General features: G+C 36.2%; 6 protein-coding genes across 10 annotated transcripts in view; 2 read left to right on the forward strand and 4 right to left on the reverse strand.

The window, feature by feature from the left end:
* LOC124217589 (CD9 antigen) overlaps window positions 1-3,297 on the reverse strand; it is a 23,256-nt gene extending 19,959 nt beyond the window's left edge. Inside the window, exon 1 of the mRNA XM_069135292.1 lies at window positions 3,161-3,297. The gene's annotated coding sequence lies outside the window, so the exon portion shown is untranslated. The remainder of the gene's footprint in view (window positions 1-3,160) is intronic.
* LOC124217577 (condensin-2 complex subunit H2-like) overlaps window positions 1-4,977 on the forward strand; it is a 6,093-nt gene extending 1,116 nt beyond the window's left edge. For 3 of the 5 annotated variants that reach the window (XM_046623415.2, XM_046623419.2, XM_046623418.2), the window contains exons 2-10: window positions 80-153; window positions 983-1,140; window positions 1,310-1,573; window positions 1,765-1,820; window positions 2,060-2,333; window positions 2,513-2,666; window positions 2,750-2,885; window positions 2,997-3,556; window positions 3,908-4,977. In XM_046623415.2, the coding sequence (XP_046479371.1) occupies window positions 94-153; window positions 983-1,140; window positions 1,310-1,573; window positions 1,765-1,820; window positions 2,060-2,333; window positions 2,513-2,666; window positions 2,750-2,885; window positions 2,997-3,556; window positions 3,908-4,084 (1,839 nt within the window). In that variant the 5' untranslated portion in view covers window positions 80-93 and the 3' untranslated portion in view covers window positions 4,085-4,977. Of the gene's footprint in view, window positions 1-41; window positions 154-982; window positions 1,141-1,309; window positions 1,574-1,764; window positions 1,821-2,059; window positions 2,334-2,512; window positions 2,667-2,749; window positions 2,886-2,996; window positions 3,557-3,907 lie in introns of all 5 variants that reach the window. The other 2 variants (XM_046623416.2, XM_046623417.2) reach the window with 1 other exon arrangement.
* On the reverse strand, window positions 4,661-6,325 carry LOC138190327 (uncharacterized). Its single transcript, XM_069135293.1, has 5 exons — window positions 6,137-6,325; window positions 5,835-6,030; window positions 5,651-5,688; window positions 5,392-5,468; window positions 4,661-5,225 (listed from the first exon to the last, which is right to left on the reverse strand). The coding sequence occupies exons 1-5, from the start codon at window positions 6,189-6,191 to the stop codon at window positions 5,064-5,066; spliced, it is 528 nt and encodes a 175-aa protein (XP_068991394.1). The 5' UTR covers window positions 6,192-6,325; the 3' UTR covers window positions 4,661-5,063.
* LOC124217575 (uncharacterized) lies at window positions 6,136-12,605 on the reverse strand. Its single transcript, XM_046623413.2, has 5 exons — window positions 12,085-12,605; window positions 11,856-11,953; window positions 9,168-11,493; window positions 8,794-8,995; window positions 6,136-8,696 (listed from the first exon to the last, which is right to left on the reverse strand). The coding sequence occupies exons 2-5, from the start codon at window positions 11,873-11,875 to the stop codon at window positions 8,419-8,421; spliced, it is 2,826 nt and encodes a 941-aa protein (XP_046479369.1). The 5' UTR covers window positions 11,876-11,953; window positions 12,085-12,605; the 3' UTR covers window positions 6,136-8,418.
* A 5,815-nt stretch (window positions 12,606-18,420) lies between these two features.
* On the forward strand, window positions 18,421-26,459 carry LOC124217583 (lysosome membrane protein 2). Its single transcript, XM_046623426.2, has 4 exons — window positions 18,421-19,409; window positions 19,507-19,781; window positions 19,969-20,227; window positions 21,379-26,459. Exons 1-4 carry the CDS (start codon window positions 18,729-18,731, stop codon window positions 21,703-21,705), a joined length of 1,542 nt encoding a protein of 513 aa, XP_046479382.1. The 5' UTR covers window positions 18,421-18,728; the 3' UTR covers window positions 21,706-26,459.
* The window catches only part of emp (epithelial membrane protein), a 28,284-nt gene continuing 24,395 nt past the window's right edge, over window positions 23,053-26,941 (reverse strand). The window contains exon 6 of the mRNA XM_046623423.2: window positions 23,053-26,925. Coding sequence (XP_046479379.1) covers window positions 26,680-26,925 — 246 coding nt within the window. The 3' untranslated portion in view covers window positions 23,053-26,679. The remainder of the gene's footprint in view (window positions 26,926-26,941) is intronic.

Below are 26,941 nucleotides of genomic sequence, written 5' to 3' on the forward strand. Positions count from 1 at the left end.
ATTGCCGACACTTGTTTGACTTACTTCTTATCTGTTATAAGACCATTATCATTGAAGAAGCCTTCTTGTTCAAAATCAGGACTGTGTTCAAGTATGGAAACCCTTCTGAAGCCGGCAAAGCTGCTTGCTGAGTGGGATTCTAACTTTGCGCAGGTAAAAATTAGACCCGGATTTTTATACTTGCTATACGTAAGATCAGGTTAAAAATATTATGACCTTGGATATGTCGAGTCTCAAGTTGTTCTTTTTTCTTTAATACACAGAGTGGACTTCAAGAATCTACATACTTATCTAATCGAAATATTAAGATATGCAGAAATATCGTTAGTATTGAAAAACTTGAATAATTTACCAAGTATATTCGAATACTGCCATATCAATTAATTCAGTTGAAATAGAAACTTGTTCGTTTGTCATTTACCGAAATATAACACATGAATTAAATAGAATTATTCTTTTTACACGCACATATTTTGTCGTTCAACATTTTTTTGATACATGGATCGTGTCCTAACTGCGCTTTCGTACGCAATTACGTAATGTCAAATATTGCGCAATATGTTGATTAGAGATGAACCGTCAAGTTAAACTGTGTGTGATAACATTTTTGGGAGGTGCAAGCAATAATCATCGTACGAATGATAATTCGTATGTATCATGTATGTCTTTTGACCACAGGATCTTCATAGTATCAAAGAAACTGTAATCGTTTCAACATTTATTAATAGCCTTCGATTTCATGTCTATAAAAAATTACCATGTTTGTATGAACCGAAAGAAAGTGATGGAAGTTGAAAAATTTCAATAGAAGCTTGAATTTCAGAGTAAAAGGTATACATAATGTAAATATATGAGCTTTCTGAGAATGTATATATGAGAAACAGAACTTTCAAATACTGAAAAAAGTTTATTATTTGGTGATATATGAGTACACTTTACTATTCCAATTCTACAAAAATTAGGACATGTTTTTGTATTTCAGAGCCTGGAAAAGTATTTCCTTTTACTTAAGGCAACACAGAGTGTGAACTTTGGAGAGGCTGCTCTAGTTATACAAAACTCTGCTAATGTATATGCACGTCGAGTTGAATACCTACAGAATGAGACAGATGCACTTAATCAATCTCTCGTCATACACAAGTAAGTACGTTTTGAGTCATCTTGATTTCCACAGAAGACCAAGTCGATATATATGTGAAATGAGGTCGAATGTTAAATTGACTGGGTTTGAAATTCAAATAGTTATCGGTCGCACAGTTATCAAGCTATCGATACAATTTGTTTAAAGATACATCATTGCAATTTTTAGCAATGGGACAAATGGAGAAGAAATAACGGCAAAGAAAAAAAAGTATCAAAAATCCAGTAATGTGATCGATTTCAATGATTTTGAATCATTGGAATTATCAAATCAAATTGGGAAATCCAATAACTTGAAAGAAGGTGCACAAAAGCCTTTGAAGCTGCTCACCCGCCGATTCACCCAACTTGAAAGCAATTTAGCTCAGTTATCATCGCCCATTGAAATACTTAGCACTCAAGGTGAAATTATAGGAAATAAATATGACTTCCGGTAGGTGTTTGAATAATTGTTAAGTCATGTTATGTATACATTGAACATTTCTAGTCCTATATTCATACTTCATCAATTCTCAAGTATTGTAATCTGAATTTACAAAGAAAAACTGATTTGAAATATGTCTAATCATTTCAATACTTTTTCATTACCAAATTATAGATAAGAATTTTTCTTTATCCATGCAGGTGTAACCAACAATTGACTAAAAACTGCATGCTAGTTGATGAACTCACGCCAGACGGTAAGTAACTTGGCTATAATATCCTCCCTCCCCTAAATATCTTTTACCGTCTGATCAAGATTTCGGAAATCCATATTAAACTTCGAACTGAGTTTAGTACTTTCACAATATTAAATCATAATCAACTTGTCATTGTCATTACTTTCACATTGCCAAATGGTCATTACAAGAGTTTGTTGACACAAATAAATAAAGAGACAAGTGTAAAATTTATTTGATTACTTCCAATGGTTATTTAGATTTTGGTCAGCCGTCTCTCACAGCTAGTCCTAACTACCAGACCCCAGCCAATGATACTTCCAACATACAGCTTGATTCTGCATACAGTTCGATGTTGGATAACAATGAAATAGTTGAAAGTACTGAATGTAGAAATTCAGAAGAAATAGAACGTACTGTCACTGACTCTTGTGCTACCAAAAATATTGACGAAAGTTATAACATTCCTAACGATGCTGATGCTGGCTACACCTCAGATGATACTCAAGATGCTGTTGAGCCAGAATTAACAAGGTACATACCAAGGTTTTTTTTTAAAAACAATTACAGAACTGCTGTACATTACTTGGCTGCTGTTTCGGCTTGTAATCAATGAATTATTTAATTGACGGATGGAGAGCAATTACATTTCCAACAACCACGATTAGATTTTACGGACTAAAAAAATCTAGATTTCATCTGTTTTTTCAAAGTACCAAAACGCCAGAATCCACACAGGCTAAGGATAATTCAAATCAACAAATTCTAGAGCCAATACCATTTGAGAATGGTATTCCTGATCCACTTCCTAAGCGTAGGACTCAATTTAAACTGCCATGCCACATATCTTTACTCAAGTCAAAATCGGTAAAATTATATACAATATTTTAATCAACTATCAACATTGTCATAGAGAAGCACTGAAATTCTTTTCTTTTCTTCTCGTACAGCGAAAGCGGAAAAATTTATCAGAAAATAAGAAACGTGAACATCTGACAAAATTCTTGCTGGATAGGTATGAGCTAGTACACAAGAAGCTGAAAGTTGATTCTCCTACAAGACAACTATTCGCACCTATGAAGAAAGGTATGAATAGAATAAAGAAAAATAGCAACGGATGTGACACACTTCATATTATACCACAAGCCAAAGAATTTCCATTTTTCTCCAGTAATCTCTGTTTATTTTAAATTATAGAGGAGTTTGAAGAGTTCCAAAAATCGTTCGACCAATACCTCAAAAACATGCGGGGTTGTGAAACAGATAATTACGAGGCGGTGACCAGCAGCCTGACTAGGGAACTTTTGGGCTTTCAGCGAAATTTTGGCAAGCGAGACCCATTAACAGAAAGATTTACTTACACAGCTGATGATTCCATTACGAATTCTTCGATGATAATTGAGCCTGAGTCAGATCTGTCCAGTGTACCAGAATCGTTCACCACACCTCCACCTACTCCAGAGTCAGCTAATCATGGACACAATTATAGGGAACTTGTTGAGCAGCGAATCAAACAGATCGGTGAAGAGACCAGGGAGCAGTCTGACCTGGAACAAAGAGTAGCTGAATGGCACAGATCGTTGAGACCAAAACTGGTTGCAGCAGAACGAAGGCCAGCATTTCACATGCACGAATACAGTTCGCGAATAATCGAGGCTCTCGAGACTGCAAGCAACAAAAAATTGCCTTTCGGTAATTTAATTCAAAATCAATCTACGCCTGAAGTTGCTAGATACTTTTTAGCTTCCTTACAACTGGTACGTATCGTTTAACAACTTTTTCTAATAATTTTTGGGTACAATTTAGTATTGATTGAAGATCTTATTTGCTGATACTTCAGAGACAACCCCGTATAAACATATCCTGATTGGCCATCAAATAATGAGTACTTAATTTACAAAATACTTTATTAAACACAACTTAATGGAGGTCAGTTTGCTTGTGTAAAATTTCACAATGACTCAATTTGTTGTTTTCCCGGGCTTTAGGAACCGAAAATTTTATGGTCTATATCCGAGATGTGTCCAATTGAGATATGTTGAGCATCATCATAATGCAATATATAGCTTCTTATTCAAAATTATTATTATTATTTTTTCTTACAACAGGCCAATAGTTACGATATTGCAATAAATGCAACTGCGGATTCTGGTTGTGGTATAGAACTGAAACTATTGGAGCAAGAAAGACATCCTCAAACTTTTGACCCGAACGAAAATATTGATAGGTTACCAATATCCGAGATTACTAATGAGTGTACTATGCTAAGGATAAGTACGTCATAGAATTAGGGATTAAGTTGCCCAAAGTACACAGAGTATGTCATTTTACTTACTCAAAACGTCGAGGATAGGTTTTGTAAATACCAAGCTTGACCCTTTGCATTCGACATGGCATGATCTCTCAGAGATTTCAAAGGCGAGTTTAAGCGGTCAACTTCTTTTAAACATCTATGTTGAATATTGAGGTAGTATATTTTATCATTAGACTGTATAACTATTTTTTCAATAAAATTATTATAAATCTAATTGAAACTAGTTTCGAAAATTGATTAATTACTACACAGATTTGAAACACATTTATTTCTGAGGTGAGAATGTTTGCCTTCTATTGACTTCCTAGACAAGTTTAAAAGTATTTACCATTGACACTGGCTTATAAGTACTAAATGCAAAATACGAATACTATTTTTTAGTAAAATTATATGTGTAATAATAGCATAATATATTATTTAAAAACTTTATCGCTTGTTAAAAATTCAAATATGGGGCCTTTAATTTTATATTTTTCAACTGTGCATAATAAGACGAAAAATACTGTTTTAACACTAAACAATTTAGTGAATAAATAAAATGCAAGAATTATTTTTGTTACATAGTATCTATTTAGTAATTGAATTTACAAATTATGTAAATTGTTGATATACAGTTATCCCCAAAATACAATCCCTCCTGTACTCAAAAGCATTGTGTTATTTCTATCCACACATAATTCTATGACAGCATTATAGTCAGGCTACTAAACATTCTCTCCTTCCTCTCAATGACTAATGATCCGAAATCACAAAATAAATATTTGAAATTCTTCAATTAATTCGTAGTATTTAGCGAAGACCTGTTATTCGAACGCACATGCTTTAATTTCTTTGCACTAAAATTAACAGAAAGTGCGTTTAAAATTCCGGTTGCAGGAATAAACTTTTTTATAGCAAGTCAGTTTTGGAATGTTTTCAGCTTTGGATGCGTTCTGATATATTTTTATCAATTAAATGCTTGATCCAATCTGTGCTTTCCAATGAGGGGGAGCTAGCTCATCTAGTCTGCGGTCCAAAAAGTTAACGCAACTGCCTAATTGAGATGCTGCATCCTCTATCGCAGCGATTCGCAGAGCCTCTAACTCTGGTAATTCATTTTCGACCAAAATCATCTGTGGGAAGTGAATGTATCAGCGACTATCTTGCAATGAAAAATTCACAAAAATAGATAGTAATTGTATAAGCACTAAGCAGTCTATAAAAGTATTTTGAGCACAATAAATTTCATTTTTTTCAACTGATTCTAAAAATTTAAGTGAACACAACAGATCTACGTACTCTTTTCTCAAGATTGTTCAGCTTCAATGACAGAGCTTCTACATACCCAGGTGGAATACTTCGTTCTTTAGGTAGGCCTGTGGACATTGAAACTGATGAATAAAGCTATTCATATTCTTAAACAAACTTCAACTCTCGCACCATTATTTGAAATTGTCATGAAAACCTGCTAACATAACATAAATAAAAGTTCTTCGTAGAATGTGAATTGAAAGAAAAATCGTTATGCATATGATTGTAAAATCCAGTTAAAACTTACAGTATTGATGAATGCGAACAACGTCCACAATGAATGGCCTGAATGTAGAAGAAACAAAATCTATATTAGTATTATCTAAATTGACAAGGCAATTATTAATACAAAATTCTGTGGATAGCAATGGAAAGCAATGCTTTTCAACAGCAGTAAGAAGTATTCTGTCGAAGCCAAGTTGGATACATACTTATCCTTTGAGGAACCATTAAGCAAAGTGGAAACTGGTATTAGATTATTGTCATGTCTTCTGATTTTCAATACTCTACTGCCATCATCTTCAATGCCAACCAAACAGAACAGGGCAAGCCTGAGATCGTCGAATGTTAGTTCTGGCTCTAAAGTAACTTGCTGCAAAATAGTTTGTAGTTTGTCATTTTCTCCTTCTAAAACATAACAACAAATCATGGTAGATAATAATATGCACGCATTACGTAGTCACACGTTGTCAAATGCAATTTGTGTACGATAATTCATTCCAAGCTAACCTACCGAGTAGATCGTATCTGCGAATTTGAACGCAAACTCTAATTTTACTAATTCCCATATTTTTTTCAAATCTTTTCCAACTTTAATCAGTTGCTTTATTTCGATCACTCAGAAGTAAGCACGGTTAATCACGCTACAACCTGCGAGGCTCCGACGCTTTGTAATTTGTTTTCAGACGTTGGTCGTGTGCAGTTTTGCGCAAGCGCCCAACCAGATGCTCAAATACATTTTCGTATGTATAATAGGTTGCCTGGATTAAGGCGAACCTACATCAGGAATACGATTTCCAAATGTATGATCAGATTCACATGTTAGATTGTACTGTTGATTTTTCCTTCATTTTTAAAGTTTGATTACACTTGTTTGATACCTATATTAGGAAAACGAAACATCAATCCGATATCTCAATATTGGTGTAAATAACATAGATTTATTTGTACATAATTCCATCCTAAAGTATTATAAACTTGAGAGGAAACTTCAATTTAAATTCTTTTCCAACGAAATTTTGAATGGACGTACAAATAAGTCTCGTGCTTGTCTACGGCGTAATAAAAATAATTATACACTAAAACAGCGCTTAATAAATATGTGGATGTGAATCAACATGTTACATTTATACCGTCTAATTGCAGAAGCAAGGTTTACTATAACGATTTAAATTAAACGTCAATTCGTATATTTTTTCGATTAATTAGTAAAACCTAGTGTACTTATCCGCAAAGTACAACCAGGGAGTTTCATTTATCTATAAAGTGTCTTTTTGAGTCAAGCATTGCCATTGCTTTCATAATTCTGATGTATAGAATTGAGATACATCTTTCATTGACAAATTTTGTAAGAATAAAATTACTAACATGAAAGTCAAGTAGCCCAAAACTTCATACCTTGTACAAATAATTCATGTACGCATCAAGAAACAAAATAGCAAAAAAGTATCTTCATTAGATCACGGTATTTTGGTTTGTTGTATGAAATCTAACTCAGGTACATTATAGCTTGCAACATAAGTGCATAAGTGAATATTGACCCTGATTAGATAACATTGTAAAACTGTACATCGGAATTTCTGACTGGAATCTAATGGGGACGAATATTTTTTTCACTGTATGTAAAACGAAAAAAAAACATCTCTACTTATACTTACAAATTAATTTCCTATCCACCGCATACATAAATGTGAAATAAACACTGAAAATCGTTAGAGATTAGTTTATCTCGGAAAATGTACGAGCAGAGATTTAAACTAAATTTCATACGTTATTTTATCATACTCTTGTTTAATAAACAATCTTACTGCCGACTAGGCAAACAAATCAAGACGAATTTTAATCGTTGCTTAACTGACAAATAATTGAATAATAATATTACCAGTAAGACTGTTTGCCAAATCAGACGTATGTACATTGACACTGTTTTGTCGTTTGTCATTAGTTTACCCTACTATAAATTGTAACAATTGTTAGTTTTTTACGTAGCAGAAAGTCAATGCTTTGAATTACAAACTTTCACGATTTGTAGTCATAAGAATTAAAACTAATGTGACACGAATAACGGCCGTTAAATTTTTTACTCTACCTATTGTTGATTCATAGATCCATTTCGAATGTGCAGAAATAAAAGGTTCACTCTTACGAGCTAATTATCATACAGTTTTAGCAAATATTTTTTTGGTAATTTTGTAACAATTACTGATTTTATAGATTCCGGTTTTCAATTACACCAATCCTATGAACGAATAGCTCGTTAGAAACTGATTTCATCAATGCAGAACTGAAATTTTCAACTGATTTTACTGATAGATTGTGCAATTTGATACCCTGAATACAGATTCACAAATATAAACTACTCCGCTTAATATACTTAAATAACGTTAAATATAAATACGAATGAGTAATACTTAGTAATAAACGAGCTACCAAATAATCACCAAATAATCAAAAAAATTGTAACCTCAAAATGATATGGTTCTCTTACCATAGGATATTCTCTACAATTAGATCCCGTTACTCTGAGGTAATGAGATGACCAAAATACAATAAAAAAAAAAAAAAAAATTTATATGTACAGCGTTTATCTTGTGGTATTTAATAATTTAGGGCGTAATTATGTCGTAGTCTACAAGCAGATTACTAATCTAATCGTAATTACGTATTACACGATCTTTAATCGTGGCAATCACTCTGCCAGCAATAAGATGTTTCTATTAACAATTTGAGATCTATATGTACAATGATACAGTCTTTTGAGAGTGATGATTTGTCGCTTTGAAAGATTGAGCGCTTCTAGCTTATTTCTTGATTAAGCTTTTCTGCCAAAGTATTATGCTTGTGTTCATCTACCAAACCTGCTGGTGATTGCCCAGCAAAATTTGTGATAGTCGTTGAAGCTCTGTTCTCTATCAAATACCATGCTAGTGGAATATTTTGGTGGTCAAGAGCATGAAATATTGCTGTACGACCAGATTTAGCATCTCGTAAGTTGATATTCGCTCCAGCGGAAATTAGTTGTTTGACTGCATTTACATTCCCCAACTGAGCACAGTAGTGCAAAGGCGCAAAACCTGAATATAATTGAATAATAAAAAACTTGAAACTAGAGTTTTTACAATTATGGAGATAAAAAGTCAGCACAAAAACTATTGGATAGAAAGAAATTACCTTCAGAGTCTATATTGTCGAGTAAGCTTGGAGAATCCACATGACTAATCAGCTGAGGTAGAACTGTCGAGGACATTTTGCATGCCATAATAAGTGCTGATTCGTGAAGTTTCATGGAAAATGCAGGCTTTGCTCCAGCTTTCAGGAGGATCTCGACTATGACTGGTTCTATGTCATGTTCAACTGCGAGTTCCAAACTCGTCTGTGAAAGATGAATAGCAAAAAAAAATTGATCAGATGAGTGAGCAAAACCATTAGGTATAACCCTTAGTTGTGACTCTGACTCGACCATTTTTGCATCAACATAATATAATTCGTAACATAGTTAGAAATGCATGCGATCTTGATTTAGCAAGACTGGAGTTATAACTCACCTTTCCGCACTCAGTAAGCACATCAACGCTTTGTTTCACAGCTTTAAGAACAATCAGCTGTCTTCGTACTTCCGTGATATTTTCACTCAGAACTGCTCGATGAATCCCCATCATTCCCTGGTTGTCAAATGTTGTCGCCGCTTGAAAATCTTTTTGCAACTGTTCAACAATTTTTGGAATTTTTATATCAGGCTTTGAAAGTACTTTCTGAATTTGGTGCACACTTGATGTTGGTTCATTCAGAAAATCATCACAGAAATCAAAGAAATCTTCTGGTGGAACGTTTGTTTGTGTATTGACACATGCATTGTTCGTCCATTGCTGTGTACAACCAAGAAGCAATCTGTTTTCATGTTGTAGTTGCAAAATTGTGTCACTGATTTGATTAACCTCCAGCCTTTTTAAGGTAGGGAGGTTTTCATTATACTCTAAGAACGTTTTTGGCTCCAAAAGACTAAAAACTGTTGTTTGGGTTTCTGAATCGCTAACAGAGACTGTAGGTGGAACAGGTACATCTCGCTTTAAACCAATTCCACAATCTGCAAGAGCTTTGAGAGCTTTCTCACGTAAAACTTGATCAGGCAATGTACTGAGTGCTTTCTCAATAATATCTAAATCTTGTCGCTTAGGTGATGTAGTAGCAGACATTGAACTGATACCATTTAGTACTACGCTCTGATTGGGGGATTCAACATCGAAACTTTGATTCAAAGCAGTTTCCTCGATCATTACTGCATTCCTAGTAGCATTTGTGTTCCTATCAATTTCCATACTGCTTGTCTCGATACTGGTTCTGCTTGTTTCTGCGTCATTCCTTTCATTTATAGATGACATATCTACGTCTTTAGGTAAAATAACCATCATATTTTTACCTAAGTTTTTACCATTATTTCCCTTATCTTTATCAACAAACCCTGTATTAACTTTATCTGTACATGAGGGTCTAGCTTTTACTTGAAGAAAGTCCGTATGCTGTGTGATAACTACTGAATTCTCAATACCCTCTTTGCTACCATCTGTAAGCGTTACGTTATTTGTTGGACTTGTGACATATTGAGTATTCTCAAGATTCGGTGTATTAGTAAGAGTATTACTTTCCACAGAGGTTTTCGTCGCTTCTATGCTGTTTGTCACAGATTCTCTTTCATTGACGTTATTGCTGTTTTTTTTACTACTTTCCAATGTTCTACTATATGTTTTAACAGGGATCAAAGGTTTTAATTTAGTTTGGAAATTTGTCTGTAATAGGCTTGATGGTGGATTACTACTCTTCCGAGTTACTGTAAGAGGCTTAGAATCAGCTAATGACCTTACAGCAGCTGTTGGTTTGTCAACACGTTCAACAATCTTTTTGATAACCATGTTACTTTGATTAGACCCTTTTGTTTTACATTCACCGAGTCCTGAGATGCTCAAAGAAATGTTTGAGTTTTCTGTACTTGGCATAATGGATACAGATTCGGTACCATATTGATCCTTGTGTGATGCAGAATTCCGTAGCTCAATTACAGTACTCGATGAAGTCTTTTTCTTGGTGTCATTTGAATAAGGATAATTTTCTGCTCGTACCATGACAATTTTTTGCTTGGGAGGAGGCTGACTCAGGTTTCTAACATCTTTATGCATGTTTTTGATGTTGTTTAGGCCATTTTGTTTGTCAACGTGTATCAAAAACACTTGTGAACTTGATGCTATAGGTGGATGCTTGTGATTATCTGGGTGTCTCAATATCATTGATTTCTGTTCAGGATTTAGATTCGCCAGACACTGTGATTGGCTGGTTGCTTCTTTGAATTTTATCGAAGAGACGTTTGCTATCGAAAAACGCTTAGATGGTTGCTGTACATGACCGTACGTGGATGCCATTTGAGGTGAAACCCGTCCATTGCTTTCAACTTTGATTCTGTCCATAGGTTTAAGGATGGAAACAGCTGTGGAACTATTTTCTAGCTTACCAAACATGCTGTGCTTCTTCAGCATTATGGTTTTTCCCTTAATCCCATCACATTTTTGGGGAAAAAGCTTCACTTCTATTTCTCCGAGATCCCGCCCATCCGGAGATTTGAGCTTAAGTTTTTGAAGCTTAGTAGTGAGACTCATCTCCTTATTTGGCACAAATTTCATGTTATTTGCATATGGCAACATAGACAAGGAACATTTTGCCCCAGGTATACGTTCTACTCGGGTTGAATTTGACTGTTCTATGTCGGTTGACAATGGTCCATGGATCTGAATAGAAATGTTTTTTTTTCCCAGCTGGACTGTCAGGTTTTCATGCGTCCGAGGCCGTTTCGGTGGTGAAGGACATGTATTATCCATTCGTGATCTATTGTTTTGATAACATAAAACAGATAAGCGTTATTGATAATGTAGGTTAGATACCTAATTCTAAATACTGTTGATATTCGACACTTTTCATTTTATCGGAAAGAAAACATACGTTTTGTGCCAGTCAAGCCTTTTTAATACAAAACGTAATTGAAAATTAACCTATGATTTGTGTCTAGTTGCTCAGTGATTTTTTGAACACGAAATAATAATATTAATGGATAAATACGTGCGTTTGATCAATGTAAGATTATATAGGTTTATAACATACGCCTTCAAAAATCGAACCACATGTAACTAGCTATCCGTTGATCAAGCGTAAGCACTTGAAAAAAAAGAACCAATATTTGCAGGAATCACCGTTTTGCAGATGGAAACATAGCACTATAGAAGACGGGAGATCCCTGAAGTTTCAACAGCGTGCGAGCGCTACATTAGCAAATGGTTGGCACGCGCAACTACAATTATTATGCATAAACATAGGACATTAAAAGAAAAAAAAACCATTTTTTTATACAAGACTACCAAGTCACGTGGTCACAGGGCAAAATATTACATCGCAATTTTTCCTTAACTGGGTAACACTTACTTTAACACAATTATGGTATCAAGCTTATGCTAGTAAAACCAAACTGCGTGCGGGGAAACACTCGGAAATGACCTTCCATTCCAGGTATTTTGCCAGGTGTCATCATGCATAGACTATGCACGATCCACTCGAAAATTGTAGTCCACACCCCCTCTAGACTAAAGTCGATGAGATTTTTGTCCAGTTCAGTCATGAATGTAGGCGATGAAACTGCATTGCAAAACTTTTCCTCGAACATCTATGCTTCAAGAAACAGTCATAAAAAATTTACGATCCCTAAAAATGTGGTAGAACTTTATTCTATGTGCTTTATTCTCATTTCTCAATAAATCTTCATTTAAGAGTTTATGACTACTACACAGTTCCGGAAGTTTCCAGTCAGCTAAGCGGAGTTTTCATGAATACGACAAGTAGCGTCCCGGCATTCCACGGCGTAGCAGTGTAGTAGGAAGTTCGTGGTATGAGCGCTAGAGTACGCTTCCCACAGATCCGCATGCCCATTTCGACAATTCTGCGCATGTCTGTAAAATATAAAAATTACATTTGACGTTCATTGCATTTGAGGGAATTTCATATTCTAACATTTAGTCTATTCGTTTTAGGCCATCGAGCTTGTACACATGGAGGTAGCTTCCCAATGCTCGCATGCGTGGCTGGGTAAAGCCCCCATGTGTGCGTTATGTATGTATTTATGTAAGCAGTGGTTTAAGCTCGACGGTTTAGGCGAACAGCGTAAGTTGAAACTATAATAGGTAGAATGGTTTGTTGAGTATTGTTTGAGTATTGTATTTCGCAGATGTAGTCAATGACCCTGGTTCAGCGGCGGGGCCAATAGGAAATTACGATCTCAGGACGGCGCTTCAGGATTGGGCTAATTGTAAGACAAGAGGAATTAACCTTGAGTTACGGGAATTTATAAGTATACGGCTAATCGTTTCTGACTTCTTACTCACTGGAGTCACTGGACATATCCGTTTCGGCAAACTCTGGTCGCAAATTGTCCAAACCGAAGCTGTCCGGTGTTATTTATAGAATATCGCTTCGAGAATACGCGACTTATGTAATTATACGCGTTTCTGCAGTCAACGCTATACGACATATTGTAAGGATTCTCAAATGCATTTTCATATTATTAAACATAAAAAAAAAAATTTCCAGCTTCCAAATTTCAAAATGATCAATAACCGCGCGCTGTGAAAAAGTTCTAAATTTACTGACAATAAGTGGGCAATGTATTGAAAAAGAAAATCATTTTTGTGTTGCATTACACCTTATATTTTGATGATAAAAAACACACCTCTCAGAGTTATACTATAAACTGCTGACAATACCGTAATTGCATTGTTTTATGTATCAGTTTACGCTTGTTAATTTTTTTATTGCGATTTCACGCACTATTCACTTACTACATCACGTGAACCGTTTTGCAAGAAATCGATTCATGTATGGATAATTAAGGCATAGATAAGAAGTATTTTGTTAGTGAGAAACGTACTGTGCTATCGGGATGAAAACGCCCTATAGACAGCACATTTTTTTTCGACAGTACAATTTTGAAATTCGCCTAAATCAATTCGAGATACTCAACAGCGATGGAGTGTTTCATCTTAGGATTTACTTTTTTCTTTATTGTGTGACGTTTGCCTAGGCTGTGATAATCACGGCATGTACACTCAACAAATTTCTCGGGGTCATTGATTCGTTTCAGTTATTTGGCAATAAGATAATGATATATATATATATATATATATATATATATATATATATATCAGTTGTATCTTTTATTCTTTTTTCTTACGTGTAGCTTCAATTTTAGAAAGAAATACATCTGCGTTACATATGTACAGTATAATTTATACAATATGTAAATATTCTTTGGTTGGATTAAAAATTCTACAAGACGAATTGATGTCCTCTATTGTGCCGTGTTATGTTTATTGTAAGGAACATTAAATAGCACTAAATCCAATTGACACCCGTCATCTTGTCGGTCGAGATGAATTTTCAGACTAGTTCTGCTAATAGCAGTAATAAAAAGAAAAATAGTACAAGTTTATAGAGCATGGAGACTATAATAAATTTTCCAAACAAACCTCATGTGGTTTCGAGGTAATGGTTTTTCTTTTCTTCTCATGTGGGATAAGACTGGAAAGACTTCAAAAATTCTTTATCGGTGTAACGGTTTTTGAGTTCCCGTTCAACTTATCCTTTGACATACTTTTATTGTTAATCATCAATATTTATCGTCTAATGTTAAACAAAGTCAACAGTTCAAATAATCGCCCCAAAATAATTTTATTCGTATAAAGACATGCATAGATAGAATTATCGTAAACTGAATCATTGTTTCAAAAAATTGCTACGTATGTAATTTGACTAGTTGGTCTTTTTATAGCAGGGAAATTTCCCAATGCTTGGAGCGTGCAGGCCATATTCCGTTATTGTTTGCTAGCATTGAAAATCAGAGCGAGAAATAGAGATAGAATTAATCTGCAACCTGTAGTGCGACGTACAGAGACACTTGGCCGCAGTTCGTACTGGTGGCCAATAACAAGGAGTATAACCATCGCAGTTCGCGAGACAATTCATAAACAATAATCAGGCGATTCGACGTCAGCCAGTCTTGATTGACTTGTTGTTGGAAGATGATTTTTTCCTGCATAAAAAAGTATTTATGAGTCTTACGGCAATAAATGAGTTTTTATAGAATTCTTAATGTTAAGTAAGATTAATATCCATATATATTATACAAGACGTTCAGTGAGCTACGGAATCACCCAAATACCACGATTATTTAATCGTTCTCCGATTGATATAATGGAATCACCTCGAATCCACTTAATCAATTAATTAATGATATCCCAATTAAATTTATCTTGCTTGAATTATTGACTTCATTTAACAATTACTGTAACTGAAACACGTTTGAAATTCAAGTATTGCAAATGTATCTGAATTATAACTGAATTGTTCAATTAACAACTTAATTTATTATCCTATTGATATAGGATGGAATTAAATTAAGTCCATAATGTATGATAATTACGCAATTCTTAGCATGCAGTGAAACCTGATCGGATAGACTCCAACGAAGTAAGCCGATTTCATACTCAGATTGTATTATATTCAAGTCTAGAGGAATTACCTGTAGTAAATAAGGTTTTCAGATTAAATTATAGTATATTTAATACACTAATAAATAATAAGATTAAAAAATATTTGGAAATTATGAGTATCTTTTCTTCGAGATATGACGTAATAGAGTGATTCTTACTTGCGAAACGAAGTCCTGCGTTACTTACCGAAAAATTGGCAATAGTCACGCAGTAATTATTTTACATACACAGCAAAATTGCTCGGCCTGACAAGATTCGGCGGATGCCGAGCTGTCAGACCCAGTCACGAGCAGAATGGTATTCGAGCAATTTCCGCAGTCGTATATTTTGACGTGAAAGAAAAATGGAAAATATTCTATAATGAGCAAAAATTAAATTTGATGTGATTTGGTGTATAGCATATACATTCAATCTCCTCTAGTTTTGCATTAAACATAATCGTAAACTTTAGCTTACTCTAATTAGGCGAAGAATATGGATGCAAAATACTTTTCGTCGATTTGTCCATGTGTACATGGCAATTCGATACACTCGTATACCTATGTATGGTATGAGTTGATAAAAATAAAAACATTTTTCCAGTGATAAGCCTATGAGCGTGATCATAAAAAAAATGTGTACCAATTAGCAAAAATTAAAACCGTAAATCGTGCATCGCGCCGTTCTACTTATAGCGTCTAGCTCCCGAGTTTTTTCAACCGTAAATTGCTTTTTTAATTGTGCACTTCGAGACTCCCCGACATAAGTTAAGGCCACGCATTTATAATTGTAAAAATAATTCGTGGACACGCATCGCTACAATAAAAGACGCAACAGAAACGGCGTGATAACGCATCAGAACGAGAAAGGCACGTGCTCGCATCACGTTCACGGCTTCTACACTTGGAGCTATCATTAATGCTGTAAATGGAGTTCATATAATAACTGCCGAATAAATCAAATGACCCAAAACTGACCGCAGGCGTCTAGAGATGAATAAAGTCGAGGGACGGAAAATCAGGCGATACGACGCGTCGTGTTTCTTGCGCAACATATGCGTTACAAGTCCAGCATCGCGGTATCGCGCCAGCAGATAACGACATGCTCAATGCATTATCAGTTTACAGTCTTAGGCTGAGCCAAGGGTTGCGGCGATACGAATCGGAGCGGGGATCGTCAAAAAGATTAGGTATTTTTCGTGTGAAAGGGGCGTTGCATCGATCAAAACATATATCTCTTGTGTAATTCAGTTCGCAGCCAGAATTGAGCTCGTTCCCGAATACTTGGTAGATGAGAATGTTCACCCGGGATTGGCAAGCGCTAAAATTTTTTAAAGCTATTTCATTCTCATCTGGTTGGCCATGACTTACAGTAATATTATGCTGGACCAGTTATAATTTTTTTTTTTTTTCTATTATCGCCAGACATCCACTAATTTCAACTGTGTAATTATAATTTCTGACAATTTCTCTAACCTTTCAATTCCGTCGTCTTACGGCTCGAATCCCTGCAGCGTTAAATAGTGTCAGGTATAAGAATTCGGTCGAGAAAATGTGAATATATACTCTTGTATGTTAAAAAAAAAATCTCTCTACGTATCCACAAAGCATTTTTTATGTTTGCGATTTCAGATGTCGTTCTCCTATCAGTATTTTACGTTATTTCAGAAGCGACATACATGATCAAAAAGATTACACGGGAGAGGAATTTTACGTAACGTCAATAAATTTTTTTTCTGCTGCTTTTATTGAAGGAGGGGGGCAGACTTTATATGATCCAGTCGGGCTATAATATAGCTTGTAAATATGTACGTACAACAATTTACCGGAATATTCCATTCATACATATACTAAGTTTGTAAGTTTACGATGTATGCAATAAAAACTTGCGGACAACTTATCTCTTCTATTAGTTGAAAAAAATTCTGGAAACTCCTCACTATCTCATATTATATTTATTATCAAATGGTGGCACTTTCACTTACACCGCGTTCCTCGTTTACCTAGAAAGTTTGTTTACCGAGCTGATTCATTGGCTCGAGATAATGATGTTGGCAACTGTAATTGTGTCAAAGGTGTAGTGCATCGGTGTATATACACATTACACACATATATGTATACATATATAATTGAGTACAATTATAATCGATCGAAACAAGATATGAAAAATGTCATGATAATGCACTTTCTACATATGAATGCAGTATTGGAATTGTCAATGAATGAAATTACCCGGGATTGCGTGCATTGCAAAATTATAATCCTCGACTAGGCGAGATAACCGGCCTTGAGTGAGTGTAGTGAGTGGCTGGTGCAGCTCATTAAGTAACAACAGAGTCTTTTTATCGATCCATTGTACAAACGATTGACTACATGCAGTTTAAGAAAACGTCGTTGTTATCACGAGACAAAAGTTTTCTCGTCTGGCTGAGATACCGCATTCGAGATCCCCGCTCTCGCGTCTAACGAGGGTAAAACGTAATATCGGAATTCCCCGCAAGTATGTGTGAGTTGTACATTACACACAATGCATTCGTATCAGTGCGCCGTTGGCGCTTATGCCAACCATCTAGCGCCACGCAGTCAGAAAGGTTTTCTAGATCGCATCAGGTTTTGTATGTGATAATGCGAAAAAGCCAGCGACAATTATCACCGCGTTTTCTGACCAAATGTATGTCGGATCCAGAATTCGTGCCTGTGTCTATTGATGCTAATCCGAATCAGTTTCCCTGCTGAAAATGAAACTGTCAAATTTTTGACAAACGCTAATTTTTATAGCAACGAAAAAATATCAGTAGAGGAAACTAAAAATCTCCCCACCTGCAATCAATGATTTTAGTCTTGAATAAAAATACTGTAAAGATGATTTATTCATTGAAATTTTTACTGCTAATTCTTGCAGTCACGGAGTTTCTACGGAGACAAGAGAGTGCGACGAGACTTTGAAAAAGCTATACGATAAAGAGATTGTTTTTTTGTTTTTTTCAACAGTTGTAAACATCCTTAGCCTAGTGGCGTCAGTTTTCTGACGTGAATGCATTTCCTGGATGTTGGAATAGTTATGGCTGAGAATTGTTTAGGGGGTAAGAATAAAAGAAAAAAAAAAAAGTAAATAAAAGCGAACTACAGATAAAAACGTGGTGTGAATTTTCATTGGTAGCGCAATCGTCTCTCATGTCTGCGTAGGTCGTCGCGGTTTTCACCCAAGGGTCATCCTGACGAGGAGGTTATCGCCTCACGGAAAAAGGGGAGATTTTTGTACGAAGACACAGAGATTTGTACAAGAGCGCACGCCGCTGGATACGCAGTCGATTCAGAGGAGTCGATCTGTGCCCAACTGAGGTAAAAAGTGACATTATAAGAGAATGATTATAGTAAACAGTCATTCAGGGTAAAACATTAAACAGGCACACTGAGAAAACTGGAATACAAGTTGGTCGAGCGACTGTCGTAGATTCGAATAAAATTCATTAATAATATAGAACGAAAATATTTTTCTCAAAAGTCTCAATTCGCTCGCGGCAAGTAGATTAAATCAAGTGGAATCGATATGAAGGAACAGTTCAAAATCAAGCCCGCGGGGTTTGAAGTGAATAGAAATATAATAAAGGAGAAAAGTCACATGATTTCAAAAATCTGGTTTATATTATTTTTCACTGGAACAACAATAATAAGCCTTGGTCTGGCGGTTGTTTTTTGGGGCACCAGCGCGTTCGAGAACGCGATAATTTCGCAATTGGAACTGAAAAATGGCACGCAGACTTTCGAGTGGTGGGAACGGCCGCCGGTACACCCGGTGCTGAAGGTGAGAATATTCAATTACACGAACGTGGAAGCGTGCAAGGCCGGAAACGCGTCTAAGCTTCTCGTCGAGGAGGTCGGACCGTACATTTACAGGGAAATAATAACCAGAGTAAACGTCCGGTTCAACGAAAATGGCACCGTGACTTATCAGGAGAATGTAACCCACGAATGGATCGGGGGGCGACCCGATAGTGAAATAGTCAGAGTTCCGAATCTGCTGCTTATTATGGCCGTTCAAAAAGTGAAAGACATGAACTACGTAACGCAATTTGCTGCCACAGCATTTCTAAGTATGCTGGAAGTCGAGCCCTTCAAGCTGCTCACCGTGAAAGAATACCTTTGGGGATACACCGACAACTTGCTCGAAACAGCGCAGAATATTCCAATGGACACCGAGGTGGTCGACAAGATCGGGATGTTGATGAAAGTAAGTATAGACTGGATTCCGGCGGTGCGTTGCAACCTCACTTAACACGATGATTATTCAACCGCTCACTCGATTATACAATTATTGTATCTTGCAGAGGTCCGGACTCTCCAAGGATCGCATCACCGTCCACACCGGAAACGGCGACATCGACAAACTCGGTTTATATGAGGAATTGAACGGCCTGAAGAGTCTAAAAGTCTGGGGTGGCGAGGAGTGCGATAAGATTCAAGGTACAGACGGCAGCATGTTTCCCCCGAATATCATTCGGGACCGTAATGCCCCGTTGGAAATTTACACCCGAGATATATGCAGGAAATTCTCACTCACGTACCACAGCACCAATGCCTCCTTTGGGATACCGTCTCTGAGGTAAGAACCACCGATTAGGTGCTTTGGTCCCATGCTGTAACCGATAACCGATAGTGAGTCCCAAACACACAGGCATAGCCGCATTCGTGGAGTAAGGCATTACCACATTTATCGTGACACGTACGATAAGCGTGGGAGTATATACTTGGTTTTATTTATTCGAATATTTTGACCCGATTCGACGAAGGTACAAGCCGGCCAAAGACGTCTTCACGGCATCCAGCACAAAGAACTCCTGTTTCTGCGAGAAGACTGTCCAGGATTCGAAAGGGACGATCCAGTCATGCCCGCCGGCGGGAGTTTTCAACGTGTCAGCCTGCCAATTCGGCGCGCCATTGTTAATATCGTTTCCCCATTTTTATCGTGGAGAAAAAATCCTATTGAAGAATGTCGATGGTCTGAAACCTAACGCCGAGCTGCACGAAACTTATCTCGACGTACATCCGGTGAGTGGAATAATTGTTGCATCAGCGCTTGCATTCATTACCGATTATTTTGATGAAGGTAGATTCTTGAAATCTGAGATTAAGGCAAACAAAGTTTCGATGTTTGTAAAGCTTGTATCTAATCTTTATTCGCTGATCCGTGAATCGTACGAGTGCTGTCGCAACGAGGCAATAATTGAATGACCGTGAACGAACCGTGACACAACCCAAGATCTGGTGGCTGATCTCAATGATTCATATCATGGTTTAGTCTATGTCCAATGGAAATTCATGGACGCGTACAAATGGTCCGGAATGTTCGGATTCCATCGCGTCTCTGACTAGCGGCTCAAGGGAACAGAGATTGACAGCTTTTTCTTGTCCATCGCGAAATTCTGCCGCTAAACGCAACGCACACTGAATGACTTTGGTGTACCGCGAATAATTATCGATCACATCGTCGCGAGTGACGCGCAATATAATCGATAAGCCGATTTCATGTGAGGTTGAGAAATATTTATAGGACCCTTGAGCGATGCGCGTCTAGTCGGCAAAATCGCGATTCCGACAGCCTCGTGTTTTCCGCTAAAATTAAAAAACGAATTTAAAAACTTATGCAAGATTTGCTCTCGAAACAACAACAACGCGATAATTAGCACGCGTATGGCATGATCGAGACGCGCTTCAAATTGGCTAATCATTGACCTCTACCGGCTCTGGTATTATTACGGTCGTGTAGTTACGGAGGACTGTCATGACTCGGCGATATCGACCGGAAGCCGTATTGGCGATGGAATAACTTGTTTTGCAAGAAAAATCATAATTCGCAACAAGACCCAGATCATGGCATTTCAATTTCCGAACGCAATATGTCAATTACCGAAGTCACGCGAGGGCTTTTTTTGCCTCTTATTTCATCAGCACGCGTACGAGACGGACGTTTGATAGAAATATTATTACAACGTCGAGAAAGACATCACGATTATACCAAAAAGGGGAAAAACGAAATGCACGACCGGTGTGCCGATTAGTACCTCGGGCTTTTTTAACCGCGTGACTTCGTACATGCCTCGCAAAAATTCCTCTCGTCCGCGAAGTTAGGTCTCGCTTTTTGTCACAATACGAAAATAAATCCATATTCTGACACGACGATTTTCTTCTCCTCTTCGCAGCGTCTCGGAACACCGATTGGCGGATGGTCGCGAATGCAAGTTAATCTCCAGGTGACCGTAGTCCCCACGGTTCCTGTGCTCGATTTACTGAAGGATGGAATGATCCTACCGATGTTGTGGTTCGAGATAGGGATCGACTCGATACCGGAAGTGGTTTTGAGCCTGCTAAAACAAGCCTACTTCACCGCGAGCACTGTCGAGACTACATTCAAATGGGGCAGCTTGGTGTGCACGTTTCTATCGATGTGCGCATTGGCGTTCGTTACGAAGAAGTACAATTTGTCTATTCAGCTTAGGCGCAGTGCTACGTTACAAAGACTTACGTAATGTTCTAAACGAGTTTCGAGCCGGAAGCATTAGTGGCGAAAATAATAGCCCAACAAGAAGAGCGATACGGCGAAATGTTTTTAGCTTGGCACTGAAAATTACAACTACCCGTAATCCTCGTAACCTTAACGCGATCTTAACGGTCATTCTGCGCCTAAACTGACCAATTAATCTATACGTCGAGGGAAAGTGACTCAAGTGGCAGACGACCGTAACATCGTTCGAGATCGACCCTTGAGGCGGATAGTTTTCTTTACGTCGGATTCGTTTCACCGCTCAAGAACTTTTCGAAGCGGTCGATTTTCCAGGATGAAATTGGACTTTTGCGAATACATTTGGAAAAAGGAAAATAAGATTCGGGGAACGATAGATTTCGGCTGATAAGATAAGCGTTGAATTCAGATTGAGTGTGGACAGCTAATTTTATCACACCGAAAAGTGAATTTTTAACTACACGAACAGCTCTTATACCTGAGCGAAAATCTGTAGCAAAGAAGCAACTAGAGTTTCGTTTAGCTCAGCTCAGTATTTCAAATATAAAAGTAGAACATGTTCGTTATTATCGCTAACAAGGACTGTTATTTATTCACGTGCGGTAACGCGTATACATTTACTGTAGTCTGGATTGTTTAATTTTTATTCTGGCGCAGAAAGGAAATTGTTTAGGTAGTTGGTTTTTTTTTTTTTCGTTCGTTTTTAACAATGCAGACTCCAAGTTGATTCGTGTTTAATCATTACTTCGTGTGTTCCTTAGATTTTTTTTTCAACAAAAAGTATTAATTTCTCTACATACGGTTATGTCTTACTTTTGGAATCTACCTATATATTGTACACTAGATTTAAAATTAGAGATATCACGTTTGAAGCTAATCACTCGCCTTCAAATCCTGCACGACAATGAAAAGTATCAGCTATAATTATCGAACGGTTAACAAGTAACTTCTCGTTCTCATAACTGGCGGCACAGTGTTTCAAATCTGAAAATCACGAGGACGGTTATTTCACGTTTATAAGGCTGATTCTTGGGCCATGTTAATCATTGGCCGCATGACGAACCGTGAGAATTTACTATAAAATTGCGACATCATCATTTCGTAATAAAGTTGTAACTAAGTTTTATTGTTTTTTTCGTTGCTTTGAAACAAGTCATTATAACGTTTTCATAAAATTGTTCCGATATCAAAAAATTTCACGTCAAGAGCTCTAGCTTTTTTCTTAAGACTTTCGACAAAGTTACAAACATCATCCTGTTATGATTATCGTGCAGAATCGTACCGTAATAACATTATGCATATATATGTATAATACGCACGTGGTTGGTTGGTAGATCGATTTTTCGAATCGGCACCCCGCGCCTTTTCATGCGTATGTGTGGTTGGTTTCCTTCCCCTCTTTTTATCACGTACGCGGCGTCTCGTTATAGTGTCGGACAAGATTATATCCCGTGGTAAACTGGCAACTAACGGTTTGTTGAGGAAACTGACCGATAACCCCACGACACCGGGGGTGCAGCTCGAGTTTATCTTACGAGAAAGGCGTGGAATTTTTCATTCATGCAATATCGTATGACATTGTAAGTCGTGTATGTATACGTTCGTATGAATAAACGAATCGTATGCAGAAAGGCTCAGTCAAGAGTCTTTAAAATTAACAATTAGGTATTATTTATATTAAGAATATTTTTATATGTCAAAGTTATGTATGTATACGTATAGTACACATACTCATATGTATATGACATTGTAACATGGCAATTAGTGACTGTTATCACGGATTGCCGGTTACAATTATTATTGTTATATCATGATTACTTACGTTAATTGTTATTCATTATTATTGTTGATATGTTGTTAAATTGTTGAACTTTTTAGAAATTTTTAGATATTAGAAATTAGAAATGATCTAATATAGGTATAATTTATGCGTTAAATTTCATGTACCGCTATATATACCTATATATACCTATATATGGTTAACTTTTGAAAAAATAAATGAAAATTTATACACTCGTTGTATCTGTTAATTATTATAAGTCTGTTTATGGACATTTCATACGTATATATAGACAAATTATTCAACTGAAGATAATTTCAATCCTCATACACATGTATGTAATATGAATGTTTCTACTTGTTGTTGCGAATCTTTTCAACTCTTCCTTGTTCGTACATTTATAAATATAGTATAGTAATCTTTATACTGGATAAATACGAAAATATAAACGTGCATCGTTTTATAATGCGCGTGGCGTACTATCGTGTTTGAGCCAATGCAACATGTGTGTGCACGAACCGTATTCGTATTTATATGTATACATGTGCATATACATAATGAACGAAGTAATTGCCTGCATATCATGTACGACTTTTTGGCATATTTTGATTTTTATTGTACAAAAGTATGTATAGATATATTAAATTGAGATACTTAAAATTCGATCGCCTAAGGTATATATATATACATATATATGTATATATACGTAGTATGTATACATGTATACACGATGTAGGTACTTAATAAAATAGAATACATTAAAATAACAACATATATGCATAGTAACATTACGACTCAAAACATGTACAAAGAAACAATAATAATAATAATTATCATAATATTGTAGTGTAATAATTTTGTCAATATAATTACATCGAAACAAGAGGTTTCTTCACTCTACCTTCTCTTACGTATTTTAAATATTTGTCCTTGATCGCATTTCTCGTGTGATTACGCATATGCACGTAATCATCGCACGATTTCTCTGTATTTTGTACGTTACACATCGACGATAAGGATTTCACGGATATCTTCTCCTTCGCAGAATCGTGCAACGTGTAAACTACGGACGGTGTATTAATTGTAATAACGCGTTGCTGCACCAGGCGTTACTACAAATATAAGTAGAACACAGTGATTGAGTAATTATAACACATAATATTGTATAATAATAGTTGTCCCCGGGACGCATTAGAGTTTATTAAAAAATTTGAAAACTGCGGTGTATTTATACGCAGATCTTAAGATCTGCTGGAATTTACTTGAGAAATTGGACGAATAAGACGAAAGAGATTCATTCATGTAAATTATCTTACACCCGATGTGGTTTCAGTTGTACGCATAATTTACATTTCTACGCGTACTTTATAATTATACTTTGCGTTGCATTCCTTTTATACTATATTAACCACCATATATGTATAAATATAACATACGTATAACGATATAGATACTAATGGTCCGTCTAGTTCGTTGGATATTGAGCGTGATGTATGACTAATATACGTGCTTAAAACGTTACCGAACTAATAATTTATATTTATAGAATATACATAATCATAAAACAAATAACACATACTATAATAACATACGAAGAAATCAATTTATAACAAATTTATAAGCATACACGTGTATTATACATGCCTGGCTTATAACAATCGAACTTATTTTCTCGCCTTCCTCCGCCACTCAATATCTCGGACAAACATTGTGTTATTCCCTGCAGCTATACGACATATCATTGTCAGACAAATATTTAGTCCGAGGCTTCGGTATAATTATAAATTGATCAACTGGTCAATTCTGTCGTAAAAACATACGAAGTATCCGATTAACAGTCCCAACTACGAGCAGATTAAAACATAAGTCGACTTTATACCTGCTTGCCCAACTCTCGTACTAATTCAACGGGAATCCGTTTCATACTGACGGCGATACAAGTTCCGCTTCGGACGAGCTAAGAATAAAAGTAATACTTATAACAACCGTTGTAATACTAAATTACCGAGTGTTAAATTTCACAGACAATTTCACATACATCTATGGCGACTTCTTCGCGCATTAAAACGGCCAGGTGATAAAAATATCAGTTGAATATTACATTCGTATACAGTGTGGAGAAACTAACAACGCGTGGTCAAGGATTTTTTGAATCATCTCGTCTTTGCAAATAAATTACGTACTTTTCATCTATGTTTGAATATATACGAAATGCCTTTTATCTACCGTTCGTGATATTTTCGAGCATGTAATTGATTTTCACAAGATTTATTTCGTTTATTGATATTGTATTTACAAAAGTCGTTTGCTCGACTGATTAATTTACTGGAAAATTTAGCAACATTCTTCGTGCGTTTCATTTCGCGTATCATAATTACAGTAAAATTGTTTAGTTAAAAATTTGAAGGCACGTTCGGTCAATTCGGATTTAATTAAAAGATTAATGAACTTAATAATAATATTAATAAAAATAACAATTTCCTAAAATGAATACTTCCCGCTAATGTGCGACTATAGATACAACGTCGACGTTACTTTCATTACATGCGATGCGATTGTTACAGGAAATAAAATATCTACTATATTATTACTATTGTCAATTGCGAGTGCCAGACTCTCTGCGTTCTTGTTAAACGCTCCATATTGGTATTATCGTGTTTAATTGTCTCCTACCATATTATGTAACTATCTGCATGCGTATGATACATGAAGATTTGCAGTAGTTACAAAATTTGTATTACGCATTATGTACATTATGAGAACGTGAAAAGAGACAATGCAAAGAAGATTAGTGAAAAGGAAAACCCAGAAAAAAAAATAGTAATAATAATAATAATAATAATTGAAAGAAAATATAATTAAACGATTGTATTCAAAATGAAATTTGATCGACGAAAACAGTGTCATAACAATAGGTTAAACTGTGGCACGTAATACAAATGTGACATGACGTAAAGGAAGATTGTTAAGAAAGAATGAAACTGAGAGGGGAAAAAACACAACAATATCGTCGATTCTCGAAATTCATACTCTCAGAATCGAGACTGCGCAAAATATAGGGAGACGATGGCCGCACCTACTTTGCCAATGTGGATGTACGTGTACGTTGTACATATATATATATATATATACAAATATATGTATATACATGTATAAAGTTTATATATTTATATATATTTATATATATTGTCAAAAAGGGAGTTACGAGGCTCCCGTTGGGTTTTGGAAACCCGGGCTCATGCCGGTTTTCCCGTTCGCCGGAAGCGGGTTGCTCAGGTGGAGCTTTTCTTGGCGTCTCGCCGCCCTCGCCAGGCACATTAGGGCACCGATAAGGACGATCAAACCGATCGCCCCCAGCGCACCGGAAACCGCTGCTCGAGCGATCGGAGGAACGTCGACGGCCATTTTTAACAGAGACCTCATTTCCGTCGGAAGTTCATCGATTCCCTGGAAAATAAAAATT

Source organism: Neodiprion pinetum, chromosome 4 (genome assembly GCF_021155775.2).
Source record: "Neodiprion pinetum isolate iyNeoPine1 chromosome 4, iyNeoPine1.2, whole genome shotgun sequence".
Taxonomy (NCBI): Eukaryota; Metazoa; Arthropoda; class Insecta; order Hymenoptera; family Diprionidae; genus Neodiprion; species Neodiprion pinetum.